Source organism: Peromyscus eremicus, chromosome 1 (assembly GCF_949786415.1).
Source record: "Peromyscus eremicus chromosome 1, PerEre_H2_v1, whole genome shotgun sequence".
In the NCBI taxonomy this organism is placed as follows: domain Eukaryota; kingdom Metazoa; phylum Chordata; class Mammalia; order Rodentia; family Cricetidae; genus Peromyscus; species Peromyscus eremicus.
Window position 1 is genome coordinate 116,776,496 of NC_081416.1, and position 15,007 is coordinate 116,791,502.

The 15,007-nt window shown below is 45.5% G+C and overlaps 2 protein-coding genes across 3 annotated transcripts in view; both read left to right on the top strand.

The window, feature by feature from the left end:
• The first annotated feature begins 10,167 nt into the window (after window positions 1–10,167).
• On the top strand, window positions 10,168–13,839 carry LOC131915990 (uncharacterized). The gene is made up of 5 exons (XM_059269328.1): window positions 10,168–10,359; window positions 11,071–11,088; window positions 11,457–11,658; window positions 11,807–12,054; window positions 13,681–13,839. Exons 1-5 carry the CDS (start codon window positions 10,342–10,344, stop codon window positions 13,837–13,839), a joined length of 645 nt encoding a protein of 214 aa, XP_059125311.1. The 5' UTR covers window positions 10,168–10,341.
• Window positions 13,840–13,957: 118 nt separating this feature from the next.
• The window catches only part of Ap3b2 (adaptor related protein complex 3 subunit beta 2), a 37,625-nt gene continuing 36,575 nt past the window's right edge, over window positions 13,958–15,007 (top strand). For both annotated transcript variants that reach the window (XM_059253293.1, XM_059253295.1), the window contains exon 1: window positions 13,958–14,070. In XM_059253293.1, the coding sequence (XP_059109276.1) occupies window positions 13,958–14,070 (113 nt within the window). The remainder of the gene's footprint in view (window positions 14,071–15,007) is intronic.

The following is a 15,007-nucleotide window of genomic DNA, read 5'->3' on the forward strand; positions in this document are numbered from 1 at the left end:
AAAAGGTTTTAATTTTAACATAGTAAAATTGTATACAATAAAAACAGTTATTAAGTAAGTAATACAGTTACAATATCCAGTCCATTTGTATTTGGCAAAATTAAAGAAAATATTCTATTATCTATCTTATCTTTGTGAGTACAAAGTTTTGTTCCTAATTTTTTATTCCTATCTTTTATCATAACTAAAGAAAACTATAACTATAACTATCTAGTCTTCAACTCCATGAAAGAACCCAGAAGAATGAAATGTTACCTAACGACAGGGACATCAGGCTGTCTGGACAGTCACGCAAAGTTCCTCTGTAACATTGGGGCATCCTGTTCTTGCCTACAGGTGTAGCATATCTGACAGACTTTTCTGCAAAGCAGGAGATTTTGAAGGACCATCCTACCTTGTCCTGGCAAATTTCAGCAGTCACCTTTCTTGTATCCTGCTGGTCCAGTTTGGACAATGTATTATCAGCTATTGAGGCAAGGACAGTTTCTTAGCCCACATAGCTAGAATTTGTCATAAAGAAAACAAACTCCAATCCCAGGTGGTGGTCATGCACGCCTTTAATCCCAGCACTTGGGAGGCAGAGCCAGGTGGATCTCTGTGAGTTCGAGGCCAGCCTGGTCTACAAAGTGAGTTCCAGGAAAGGTGCACTAAGCTACACAGAGAAACCCTGTCTCAAAAAAAACAAAAAAAAAAAAAGAAAGAAAGAAAGAAAAAAAAAGAAAAAGAAAACAAACTCCATATTGAGTTCTTCAATGTCCATCATCTTCTCTGAAGTAGACTGGTGCTGCCAGGAGCAGATGTGTCTCACTGTTCTGAAAAGCTGTAGGTTATTAAACATATTAAATGCCATATTCTGTAGGGCTTTGAATTGTTTGAAGACCATCTATATGTCTAAGTATATCTGTGTATGACCTTGAACACATACCTAACATGACTCTAAGCTTGACTATTATAGATGACTATTAATTTGTATTTTTTTTCAAGACAAGGTTTCTTTGTGCAACAGATCTGGCTGTCCTGGAACTCACTTAATAGACCAGGCAGGCCTCAAACTCACAGAGATCCACCTGCCTCTGCCTCCCAAGTGCTGGGATTAAAGGCATGAGCCACCACTACCCGGCTAATTTGTATTTCTTAATTATACATTACATTTTTAAATGAGCTTCATGAACACAATACCTTAAACAAGAGTAGAAGTATACATACAGTATAGCAAAATTAACTTTAAATTTGTATCAATAAACCAAAATCCATACAATGTAAAATATTTAAGATTAATATTTGTTTTTAGATTAGATTCAATAATCTACCTTTTTATCCTATCTTTTCTTTTTAGAATGAGATCCCTGAATCTAATCTCCTTTGTTCAGCTTTTTTCCTGACCATTACCAACAACAACTTGTAACCAGCCCGTCTTAAATGATAATAAACATCCATAACCCATTTTTTGGAAATATGGATGTAGTTTTCTAGACTACTTCCTATTGTCTATTGGGTGTTGACATCTTTAGGGGACCCTTGAGAAAAATCAGAATAATTGTTAGGTGTTGGCTGGAGTATTCTGTAAGGCTGGATCATCTTATTGAGCAGCCTTGAAGCTGTTTTGGATGCTGGGTCACCTGGGCTGTTTTTATTGGTATCTGGTCCCCTTGCTCTGCAAATATATAAACTTTTATAGATAACATACATATCTGCATTAATACAAATATAGACTGTGCATTGTACACAAGTCAGCCAAAGATGATTTTTTTGTTATGTGTTTGAGCAGGTAAAATATACATCATGTGTCTTATAGTTCTTCTTTATGTTGTAGTTTATTTCTTCATGTTTGTAGCCAGGATTTCAGGGGGTCTTCTTCTATCAAACCTGATTTTTTTAAATCCAGAATGAATCCACAGCCTCTCATTTCCTGTGAAAATGAAAGCATAACCTCTGCCAGGCAGTGGTGGCACATGTCTTTAATCCCAGCACTCGGGAGGCAGAGCCAGGCAGACCTCTGTGAGTTTGAGGCCAGCCTGGTCTACAGAGCGAGATCCAAGACAGCCACCAAAACTACACAAAGAAACCCTGTCTTGAAAAACAAAAACAAACAAACAAAAAAGCATAACCTCTCCTCCAAAGCAATACATCTTTTGACTTAAGTTTTGAATTCAAAATATTTTTTAAAAGATGTAGGTTGGTTTAATCTAGCAGCTTTAACCCAGTGTCTCTTAGCAGTCAAAAAATTCAAAGACAACACAATAAAATATAGGATCCAGACTCTGTGTATTTTTCATTGTTATGTGGCTGTTTTCCTTTTATATTACTTACTCCCTTTTAAAGAACTGTATTATTTTAAAATTATAACTTTTTAAACCAGACTGTATATATTCTTTCTCTTCTTTCTCTCAAGCTTATTTTTAAACACATTGTAACCCATTCAGAAGCCTTTTCTGTCTGGATCTGTTTTTACTGTGAATCTGTAATCTTTTTCTGTCTGCATGAGCAAAATTTAACTGCTGTGTAACTTAGATCACACCTCTGTTCCTTGCTGCTACCAGATAGCCATGCTTAATTCTGGTCTTTTGTATGTTTAGAATCCTTTTATTAGGCTTTCTTGGGTTTTATGTGAAAATTCTTGCTGAAAGTTTGGACATCATATATATATATATGGAGTTTTTCTGTCCTGACCCACCTGTTCCTAAATAACCAGCAGCTGCTTCTCGAATAACTGACTTGGAGCCCTAATATAAATTATAAATGCTCAGCCAATAGCTCAGGCTTGTTGCTAGCTAACTCTTACATTTAAATTAACCCACCAATTTCCATGACACACAGCAAACTGCACTATTATGAGAGGATTAAAGCATTGAGCCATTCACTACCTTTTGAGCAGCCAGTATCAGAGCTGCTTTTGAGTCACAGAGGCAGGATCAAGTGTAAGTGGAAATCCCCAACTCCACCCTATCCTGACCACTAAGCAAACAGCACACATGCTCTGCTGCCTACCCACACCCACTTGCACTGCCAGAAAGACATTAGTCTTGCAAGACACACAGAGACAGTGGGTTGTAATATAATACACATACAACTAAAGAAGCCACAGAGATATTAGACATACCCCAAGACACATCATTGAGAGGCCACTTACTAAGAAGATCTTCCTGTGGACTTGGAAAAGACAGTCCTTTCAACAGATGTATACCTCAAAATAAAAAACACAATGAATATAAAAGAATAAGTAATGCAGCACCTCGTAAAGTTCATAACTTTATAATAACAGATTCCAGAGATACAAAAATGAATGATAAATAATTCAAATACATTTTTAAAAGGTTCAATAATGCTTTAATAAATATTAACAGTCAAATTAATTATGGCAAACAATTCAAAATAAGCATGAGATTTAGTAAAGAGAGATTCTGAAAAATAACAACAACAACAGCAAAACCCACCAGGAGTTTTGGAATGAAAAGCTTAGTGAGTCAGATTTTTAAAAATCAGTTGAGCCGGGCGGTGGTGGCGCACGCCTTTAATCCCAGCACTCGGGAGGCAGAGCCAGGCAGATCTCTGTGAGTTCGAGGCCAGCCTGGACTACCAAGTGAGTTCCAGGAAAGGCGCAAAGCTACACAGAGAAACCCTGTCTCGAAAAACCAAAAAAAAATAAAATAAAATAAAAAAATAAAAAAATAAAAAAAATAAAAAAATAAAAATCAGTTGAAGCTGGGCAGTTGTAGTGCACACCTTTAATCCCAGCACTCGGTATGCAGAAGCAGGTGGATCTCTGCTTTTAGGCCAGCCTGGTCTACAGAGTGAGTTCCAGGACATCCAGGACTACACAGAGAAATGCTGTCTTGAGAAATCAACAATTAAATAAATAATAAATAATATAAAAATAAATGAACTTTTAAAAATCAGCTGAAAAATCCTCAACAACTGACTAGATCAAGTGAAGAAATAATATTGGAGCTTCAAATTGTTCCTTCCAAAATAATATATTTAGACAGAAAGATAAAACAAAACTCCAAGAAAGGATGAATGGGGCATGGGAGATCCCTGGGCAGCTTTAGAAATTACAACAGCCTGACTAGGAAGTGTCCACTCAGCAAGCCCCTGTGCTGAATGCCTGGTCTGCAGCTGATGGCTGAGAGATGTCTGTTCAAGGATGCTGATATCATTGGCAGCGTGGTTGGAGGAGGCAGGTCACTGGGCAGTGAGGTGGGGAAACACATCTTTGAAGATCATCTTTTGCCCCTGGCCTCTCTCTCTTTGTCAGAGCTTCCAGGACACTGTAGGTAAGCAGGTCTGCTCTGCCATGCCCTTCCACCATGATGTACTGCTTCACTGCTGGTCCCCAAACAATGGACCAGCCAGTGTTGGACCATAGACTGGGGCCTCTGAAACACAACCCCAAATAAATCTTTCTCTCTTAAATATCTGCTACAGTAATTGGAAACTGACTAACTCAAAGAGCAAATATCTGCCTTATCAGCATATTAGCAGGAAAGGAGCTACAGGTCAAAGATATAGGAAATCTATTTAATGAAATAATAGCAGGAAATTCCACAGTCTCAGGAAAGACATGGAAATACAGATTGTCCTTGTGATTGGGATGCTCTCTCTTCCTCCTCTGGCTGTAGGGTTCCTTCAACATTGTTGTGCCTACGTTGCAAGACAAGACCCCGGAGCAAGACCACCACAGAGCCGATATCCAATGCAAAACACACAGGGATTTATTGATAACAAGCAAGCCTGGGCTTGGTTTGTATCCAACACTTGACACAGCAGGTGGAGGAGGACGGCCCTGAGCTCTGAGAGTGAGGGGTTTTTAAAGGGAAAAACCGCAAGCAGGGTGGTACAAGCCTTGGCATCACACGATTGGGTGAGGGTATATAACCTTTGAATTTACTGGTTAAGGGTTACAGTTATCATTTGGGGGGCTGTCTGGACAAGTCCCAGACTTTGTTCTTGAGCTGCCATGGAGGCTGGCCGGCCTTGCACGTTCACTTTGACTGATGCATGTAGCTCTAAGTTGGTGAGGGGTCCCAGACAGTAAACAACTGGCTGAACCTTGAGCAGTCAGAGTACGTGCAGAAAGGGAGCTACTGCAAGGACTATGTCTTTTGTTAAGTCTCAGGAAACTGAAATTGAGGCCTGATCTCTGAGAGAAGACTGAGCAGCCTGTTATGGCGTCTGCTTGGTCCTTTCAGTATCTTCGTTACTGCTGGGTGAATGCCATGAATCCCTGAGTTTATGCTCATCTTTGAAGGTCTGCGCTTCTCCTTTCCAAAGGGAAACCCTCGTTGTGTACGATAATCCTGTTTGAAAATCATTTTCTTTCAGAACGTGAAGGACTTCATTAAATTCCATCATGGCCTTTATAATTTCTGCTGGGAAATCTGTCTAATGAGCTTACCTTTAAATGTGACACAGTATACTTCTTAAATTTTAGTATTCGTTGTTCTGTGTGTTTAGAAAGAGGATTGACAATAAATAGTGTAAGGCCAGCCTGATCTATAATATATTGGGTTCCATGCTGCCCAGCGGTACATAGTGAGAAGCTGTCCCAAAACGACAGCAAAAATATAAACAAACGCTCCAGTAACAACAGCAACAAGAAATTCTAGAATTTAAAAATGAATTAAAATATCGTAAGAATGATTTTAGTAGCAAGTGAGGATGTTGTAAGAAAAAGTAAATGAAAAAAAAATACCAATACACATCTGGCTCTAAATAAAATGATTCATCAAATAGTATTAGGGTGATTATTATTTTTTAATAATTTATTTAACTTTACATGCACTGATGTGAAGGTGTCAGATCCCCTGGAACTTGGAGTTCCAGACAGTTGTGAGCCACCGTGTGGGTGCTTGGAATTGAACCTGGGTCCTCTGAAAGAGCAGCCAGTGCTCTCAACCACTGAGCCATCTCTCCGGCCCCTGGAGTAATAATATTATTAATCGAAGTTTTACAAGAGAAGAAAGTGGAACAGAAAATGTGAAGGAATATAAGCAAAAGGTGAACAACAAAATTCACATTGAAACGGCTGGACCAATGACAAGGTAAACATGAAGATAACGCCCTAAACACTTCACAATCAAACCACAAAGAGCAAAGATAAGGAGAAACCTGAAAGCTGCTGAGAACAACACATGCTGTGAAACTCAACAGTGCCACCATCATTGACCTCTTACCTAGAAAGATGAAGTTCAGATGCCATGGAGAAAATTCTCTGCAGGGCCACAAGAGTGGGAGAGCTGGTCCTGCCCGTACCAGCTACGGCACATGGGACACGTGAGCTGACCCTGTTGGTGGGGGCTCAGGTGAGCTGGGCCTGTTGGTGGGGGCTCAGGTGAGCTGGGTCTGTTGGTGGGGGCTCAGGTGAGCTGGGCCTGTAGGCCTGCCAGCAGGAACACTGCCCCTGCCCTCTCCCTGGTATCTAAGGGGTTGCAAGAGAAAGGGAAATAGCCCCCTCCCCCACCCCTTGCTGCCTTCAACAGGCAGGAGAGCTGACCTTGGGGACATGAATACTGAAGAGTTGGCCCTGCCCCTCACCAAGTGCACCAGTCTAAAGAGTGGGCCTTGCACTTTACCTGGGCAGAACAGTAGAGCTGGCCCTGGTGGTAGGAATGCAGGTGAGGTGGACCCAAGGGTGGGAGAGCAGGGGAACTGGCCCTACTCCTTACTGTCTGCTACTTTAGGTGAGCAAGCCAGGGCAGTGCTGGAAAGCTCTCGCCTGGGTGGTGACAATGAGGGAAAGCTGGCAGGTTGACTAACCCAGCTACCACCCCTGCCCAGAACCAGGACTACAAGGTGGCCCATCCCAACACCCACCTCATCTATGAACTGCTGGAGCCTGTGAAGGGGCTGGACCTGCAGATCCAAAGCTACAGGATCTCCATGATACAAGGCAATGATAGGAGATCCAAGAGGAGCCCTAGTGAGGGCCCAGTATTGAGGGCGTAGCGGAAGCCAGAGGCCTCGAACCAACCGATATTCCATTGCAATGAATAGGTACAAGTAAAGATGTGTGGACTAAAGGGTAGACTGTGTGGCTCACTGGACCACACCACAGCTTCCATGCTGAGACTCTTTTTTTTTTTTTTTTTTTTTTGGTGTTTTTGTTCGGTTGGTTGGTTCTATTTTAAATTTTGTTTTTGGCAGGCAGGTTGCAAGAGCAGAATGCAGAAGCAAGGGGACAGGGGGATGAGCAGGATCAGGATGCATGATGTGAAATCCACAAAGAATCAATAAAAAGGTTCAAAAAAAAAAAGAACGTTAAAACACAATTCTGTATCCAGCAGGATGAATAAAGTGAAAATGTTTTCAAATAAAACATCAGCGTGCTGCTCCAGAAGAAATGCTGAGGAATTTCATCTGTCTAAAGAGAAATAGTATTAATGAAACACTAAGACCTTCAAGAATGTAACTATAAGAGGCACCTTTATTCTCTCTTAAAATACACAGCAGTTCAAAGCAAAATTTATAAAATTGTCCTGAGGGGTGTATAGTGTATATATGACAGACATAACATACAGGACAGCCAGGGATGGTATACTAAACCTACAGTACCGATGGTTTCTACATTGGATGCGCAGTTGTGAGCTCAATAATTAAGTGGTTTGTATAAAGTGGTTATTAACAGCACCATGCTCTAACCAATTAAGTCAACTGGCCAGCCTGAAAACTAGTTGTATTATAGTCTCTAAAGAGACTTAATATATAAGGCAAAGAACTGGAGCTAAACGCCAGCAGAAAACTAAAATAGGTAACTATATGACACAGGTTATATAACCCAGGCAAGTCTGGAACTTACGATGTAGCCCAGGCTGCTCTCAAACTTTCAAATCCTCCCACTTCAACCTCCTGGGTATTGGGATTATAGATGTGTGCTACTGTGCCCATCTTAATATGAATTCCAAAAAAATATTCAAATATACCAAAAGGAGACAAGAAAGGGAGAACAAAAGAATACACACACACACACACAGAGGGGGGGGGACAGGTAAATGATGGAAAACCAAAGTTTAACCATATCAATTACCACATTAAAAATCTATGGAGTGAAAAGGAAGACCCAATTTTATTCTATTATGTATGTATTTTAAGTACAGTGATGTAGAGGCAGGCACAGTGTGTGCATCCAAGGTTTATGATATTCACCAGGCTGAGATGAGATCACTTGAGCCTAGAGTTGAGACCAGCCTGAGCAACAAGTAAGATTCCCATCTCAAAATGAAAAATAAATGTAAAGACACAAACAGATTACAAGTCAATGGGAAAAGGAAAGCAAATGAGTGATTAAAGACACAGAGGCAATTAGCAAGCATAGAATTAGGTAAAGACTTCAACTCAAGCATTAGCAGAAGTACAGGGGGACATTCATAATGATAAATGTCAGTTCATCAAAAGATGCAGCAATCATAAAGTGTTTCTACATGTCATAGGAGTTTCCCACTCCACAGAGCAAAGTATACGAGAATGAAAGAGAGACAATTCTGCACCTGTACATAGCAGGAAATCTTACCATCCCTCTTAACTGACAGATAACAGTATAGAAAATAAAGTTAATATAGTCAGAGGTGATGAACAATATGGTCAACCACCTTGACCTAGCACTTGCTTACAGAACACTACACCCGAACCTGCAAAGATACACTTGTAAGGATGCAGAGCATGTTCACTAGAACAGACCATAGAGCAAACCTCAACAAATTCATGGTGATTGAAGGCTAGCTCTTGTTCTCTGACCAAGGCAGGGTGGAGAGGAAGAGTTGAGTACCCTGAGGCCACTGAAGAGTGAGGAAATGGTGCTGAGGAGAAGGCAGTCACAGGATGTCAGATGTCAGATGTGGAAAGGAGGGAGGAAGAAAGGAGGAACCATTTGCCTACCTGGACCCCAGCCCTCAGGCTCTGGCTTCTTGCCTGGCCCCAGGGTCATAGCAGAGGTGCTGCTGCCTCATTCAGATTGGCTAGGACACTGGTGCTCAGAATCTGCCCCCAGAACTTCCTGGTTATCCCCTTTATCTGCCAGATCCATGGCCAACTTGTCCTCTTTGCTCTGGTCACAGAAGACAAACGTCTCACAAGGAGTGAAGTGTGGTGACTACAAGGTAAGTGGCTCACATTATGGGCTCAGATTCGGGTGGGATCCCAGTGACCAGAGGGTCTGGAAAGGGAAGGATGGTCAGAAGAGGTAGGCTGCCACTCTGACTTTGTTCTAGCTGTAGATACCTGGCTGGGAGCAGTGACCCCAAAGCCAGTCCCAGGGATGCCCTGCCCCTGCTCTGTTTCTGATAGCCAGAGAGGGAAGGGCTCAGCCTCCAAGCCAGGATCCCCAACATGGTGGGCAGCGTTGTCAGGCCCTGGGCTGAGGAATTGGGGAACTTGTCTCCCAGGCTCTGATGGTTCCAGGATGTTGCTCTTTCTCCTTTTAATATAACTAAATGAATGAATGCTAAATGCAAGGGTAGCTGCTTCTCTAGTCAGGAAGAAAACAGGGGTCAATACTTCCCGGTGGTGGGGCCTGGAGGTGGGGTTCCACATGCCATTCAAGAGGTCCCAGCATTCCAGAGGCAGTCCATACCCTGGTTAAGTCAGATCACCTCAGTTGGAACACCGGTTCTACCACGTTTTAGATGTAACCTTAACAACCTCCCCAAGCCCCATTTTTCCAAATGACAATGACAGTGGGCTGTACATGCCATTGTTGTTAGGGCTAACTGGGGCCTTCACATACCTTTTGGCAATGAGGAGTATTTTCCATTATGGGTGGAACACCAGCCATGGACCTGGACCCTGTTTGAAGAAGCAAAGGCCCAGCTGATGGCAGCCAGAGTGCCTCTCTGCCCCCACCCCCAGTGGGAAATTTGAGGGAGAGTCTAGGCTTTCCAGTTGAGTGATTCCTTTTGATCTGTGAGGCAGGGGTCACAGGGAGGCCACCAGCCTTTGGGACACATTGTTCTTTTCCTCTGAACTGAGAAAGCGGTATTCTCTCTCCCCAGCCCTCACTTGGTGGCCAAATGTGCATGCTCAGGCAAATGTGCCAGTTCAGGAGCCAACTAGACCTTAGATAAACAAACCCTGCCCTCTGGCCTTGTATGGATCACAAAGAGCTCTCAGTGATTCCCAATGGTCAGGTGATGCCCAGCTTGCCAACCTTACTGTCCCCACTTTACAGATGAGGAAGTTGAGGTAGAGAGAGAAGGGACTTTTTGATATCCCATATGGACAGGTGACATAGGTCTCTCAACCCGTCATCAGTATCTAGTGCAGACTTGGGCACAGCACACAGATATTGAGAGGCCGGAACATGGAGGACACGGGAAGTAGCCGGTGGTAATGACTGTTTTCTCTCCCTAGATGAGTTTCACATCACAGGTAAATGGAGCAGAAGTCCTTGGCTCATCTCGTCCCCTCTCCAGGCAGGGTGGCAGCTGTCTCAACAGGGGCCAGGACAGTCCACTGTCTTCTGTAGCTGTGACTTCTGCTTGACCCAGTGGGAGTGGGGTGAGAGGGAAGCCAGGAGTAAGGTGCTCTCCCTGTTGGGTGGGTGTTAGAGGGTATGACCCCTGACCAAAGGGCACAAGGACACAAAGATGCCCCGAGTCCTGGGCTGAGGGGTCACTTGTTGCTCCCAGGTCCTTTTGTAATGCCTCAATAGTCTCTCTCTCTCTCTCTCTCTCTCTCTCTCTCTCTCTCTCTCTCTCTCTCTCTCCTCCCTGAAACCAAAGCTGAGGTATAACCAGGGCAGTGAAAGCATCCTTCCAAGTTTTCAGAGCCCTCTGTTTGCAGTAAAGATGAGAAACTAAACTAGACCTCTCAGTTCCTTCTATAAAAAAAAAAAAACAAAACAAAAACATGCCATGGTAATTATTTATGGGATGCAGGATGGTCTTGTGGACACAGATTAGCTGTGTGTCCTGTAGCAAGGTTTGACGTTCCTCAATTTCCTCCTGAAAATAAAGATACTATACCTATCTTGAGAACTGTAGCAGGGAGTGAAAGAATGCACATTTGCTGTTGAGGTTATTGGATTTGGGAGCTATCTACCATGGTCCAGATTTCATTGACATCTTCCTGTTTCTTCAGGCCTACATCTCAACCCAGGTACCTGCTGACACCAGAACCCAGTGTTGCTTGTAGGAATGTCAAGATGGAAGATGAGGAAGGAGATCCAGGAGCTGGGAGAGGAAGGAGAAAGGCGTGGCAGGATTTGGGAATAAGTGGATAACTGTGGGTGGTGAGGGAATCCCAACTGCTGCATAATATGGGGTCCTTAAGGGCGGGTCAGGACAGGGCCCATCTGTGGTTTTCAGTGCTCTGGAGTTCCTTAAGGACAGGGAGGCAGGTGTAAAGAGTGAAGACCTTCTGCCCAGGGCCCTACCCCAAGCCAGGTCTACCATGTGTGATAAGCAGAATGACCCAGCTACACCCGTGCATGGACTACCCTGCAGTCTCCACGTTTCTCCTCTTAGACCCTAGTAAGGGCATCCAGCACCATTAAGTTCTTCTTCTCTGAGGCGTTCATGGGTCAGCACTTCCAGGAGGTGGACTTAGACAAAGGCGAGCCTCAGCCTGGAGACCTCTTCCTGTTCAAGTTGCGGTCTCCTAGGGCACAGTGGTGCGGGGCCCACGTGGGTGTTTACTGTGGCCACGGAGAGATCATACACTTTGAGGGTGAGTGAAAACATATTGGACCAGCCACGAGAGGGCTGCACTGGGATGGAAGTGTGGGTCTCTGAAAGGGGGAGGGGCAGCCCGGGTGTGGGACTTGGGTTTGAGGAAATGCTAGTTCTGATTTGCACTGGGTCTGCTACCTCTGCAGGCAGGACCTCTGGCAGTGGTGGATTACAAACCCTTCTGGGTTACTGCGAAGGTGTGGTGTGCAAACAGGGTCACCGCGCGCTGCAGCGCTCCCGAGAGCTCTGGTGTGTGCTTCGCAGACGCGGTGGCATTGACCCTAAGGTGCTGGAGCGCCGTGTGCAAGAAGCTATGAACAGCGATCCTCCTCTCTATAATCCTACTAGCAGCAACTGCGTGCATTTTGCACTGAAGCTGTTGGGCATGGACTCAGTAAGCACCTCTCCTCTACCGTACATATCCCCAGCCCAGCCCCCGAGTTTGCTAAGAAATGCACCTAGTCAACCTGCTCCAGCAAAATTCAGACATTCCCCTCCAATACTACACTCAGACCAGGTTCCTCTAAGGTCTTTACTCTGGCAGTTCTAAAGTCCCCAGAAACTAATTGGTGTGCCTATTTGTTGAAGTCACGCACTATGAAACCCTTTGAGCCCTTGCCAGGCAGGCCTCAAGCCCCAGTTCTTACATCCTGGCCAGACATATTCACTGAATACTACCAATCTGCTACCCACGTGCTGGGCCAAACCCATCATTCTTTTCCCTTCAATAGAACTTTCTGGAAGACACACCAAGACCAAGTTCTCAGCACACAGGAGAATTCTTAGCTCCAGAGGGACAAAGGACTGCCTTTTGATAAAGTAGAGGCAGATGTGGCCCACAGGCAAAAGGCAGTTTCTAAAGGGAAAAGGGTAACCCTGGTGTTAAGATGAGGTGGATTATTTTGGTTGGGCATCTTCATTAGCATAGACAAAAGGGGCTTTGATTGCTGGACTTCAATACTTTAATAGCTGGATGTTGGTGGTCAGCCTCAGGAGGAGGAAGTGGCCAAATAAGGGAATTAACCTTGGTGGCTAGCTTTAGGAAGGTAATCTAACAGTTTAGTAAGGCAGAGGGAATGGGGGAAAAGACCTACCAGAGCCTCGTTTGCCAAGCTCCTGCCTACTAGAGCCCTTCACTTTCTATCGACCCAAAGTCCACCTTTCTGAGTTCCACCCATTTCCAATGAGACCACTAATTCTGATTCCAGAGACTTGGGGATCCTAGGTTCTACCCATGAAGACAGCCCTTGGGAACTCTTCCATTCTCCAAGTCTTGCCAAGAGTTTCCAACCATTCAACCCCATGCCCCAAACTCTAGCCCAAAGAGATATAACCCACATATCTGCATAGTTTAGGGCTTTCTCTCCACCCAGACTTACTACCTTCCTTTAGTAGGTACCTTCCCTCTGTCAGCCCTCCCTCCCTCCCTTGGGTGTTGGGAGCTAAGGTCCAAGAGTCACCAAGTCCCTGAGACCTGGTGATTACACCAGACCCTAACTCAGTCTGTTACCTCTCCCTTCCCTCCTAGATGTCAATGGAAATGGACTTAACCAGGGATTAATGTGACCTTGGGCCTCCTGAGTGGGCCAGAAGAGGCTTCAGAAAGCATCATTAAAGTCTTTTCTAAAACTTGCTTAGGATGTTAGATGTGCTCTCTACTCCCCCTGGAAGCGCCCTGCTCCCAGAATGCACTAGGGCTTGCTTCCTGGGTCAGGCTGCCCTGACATTCCACTTCTTCCAGGAAACAGCTATGCTTCCCACTTGGTAGGCAGGTTGCCCCTAGAGGGATTTAGACTGTGTGGAAAAGGAGGTTGGAAAGGTACTATCCCTAAATCTCCAAGTCCGGTGTTCTACTGGTGCCTGCGGGTATGGCCTTCTTTCAGCATATCCCCCTTCCTTCACTGCGTGGGTGGGCGGACCCCTGGAGGTCAGGTGATCTGGGTGGTGACAGGAGGTCTGCATCCCTCCAAAGGCTGTACCCTCATCAGCGCAGCAGCCTGGTTCACTGTTCCCAGTGTAGGTGTTTGCAGTGGCTTTAACTGCGGAGGCACGGGTGTCAGGGGGTACTGAGAGATTGGGCGGGGCGGGCACTGTTCCATCTGCCCTGGTCCGCTCACTGCAACCCCTGCACTCCGCGGGTGGTGCCGGTGCCTTTAAGAATCTCAGCTTGCGGCCCTGATTGCTGAATCCGCGCGCAGCCTCTGCGGCGCAGCTTGCATCTCTGCAGAGCTAGGCGTGCGCCCCCTGCCTCGGCCCTAGCCCAGCCGAGCCGCTCAGCCACCCGGCATCGCAGACCCATGTCGGCCGCCCCGGCCTACAGCGAAGACAAGGGCGGCTCGGCCGGCCCGGGAGAGCCGGAATATGGCCACGACCCGGCGAGCGGCGGTATCTTCTCCTCCGACTATAAGCGGTGAGCTTGCGAAGCGCAGCCGGGACGCGGCTGACGCGAGGGCACCATGGACAGCGCCCCGGAGGCCGCGAGCTTGCGAGACTCGCTCTGCGGGGTTCCTGCAGCCCTGCCACCTCGCCCTAGGCAACCCAGGGGACCCGAGGCTAGTGGGGGAGGGGCCAGCCAGGCAGGATTCTCCAGAAACAGCTGCCGGCCCGTGTGGTATCTCTTTGGCACCTTCTATTGGCTGGGTAGGTTGGCTCAAAGAGAAACCAAAACATAACCCCTAAACCCAACACCGTGGGGGGGGGGGGGGGAGGGAGAGGGAGGGTGTCTGAGTTCGTGAACTGGAGTGAGTCTGGACCACTCCAGGAAGCCCGCCCAGGATGTAGACTGAGAAAGGGGCTCCTCCTACAAATTCATTTCTGCATCTCCCACCTCATTCTCACTTGGCTCACCCACCCCTATTCCCCAATGAGCTATGATTCAGTCCTACTTGGCTGAACTATGGTTCAGCCCCTTACCTTTGACTCATTCATTTCTTTGTTCATAAATTCAATGGCAATCATTTATTAAAGGCCTACGCATAGACCTGCTAGCCATGTAATACAGCAGTAAACAGGAGACCACAGATTGCTCTAACAGGGAGCAAGAATGCAGCATGACTATTCAGCTTTCAGGGTCAGGAGGGGAGTGGGAAGTGTGTTCCATTTTAGGGAGGAAAGTACTCACATAAGAAATGGGTCTGGGCTGGAGAGAAGGCTCAGTGGTTAAGAGCCCTGCCTGTTCTTCCAGACGACCTCAGTTCAATCCCAGCACCCACATGACAGCTAACAACTGTCTGTAACTCCAAGATCTGACACCCCCACGCAGACATACATGCAAATAAAATAAAATTAAAAAAAAAAAAAAGAAAAAGAAATGGGTCTGGGGTCTCAAGGAAAAGCCCACACAATCC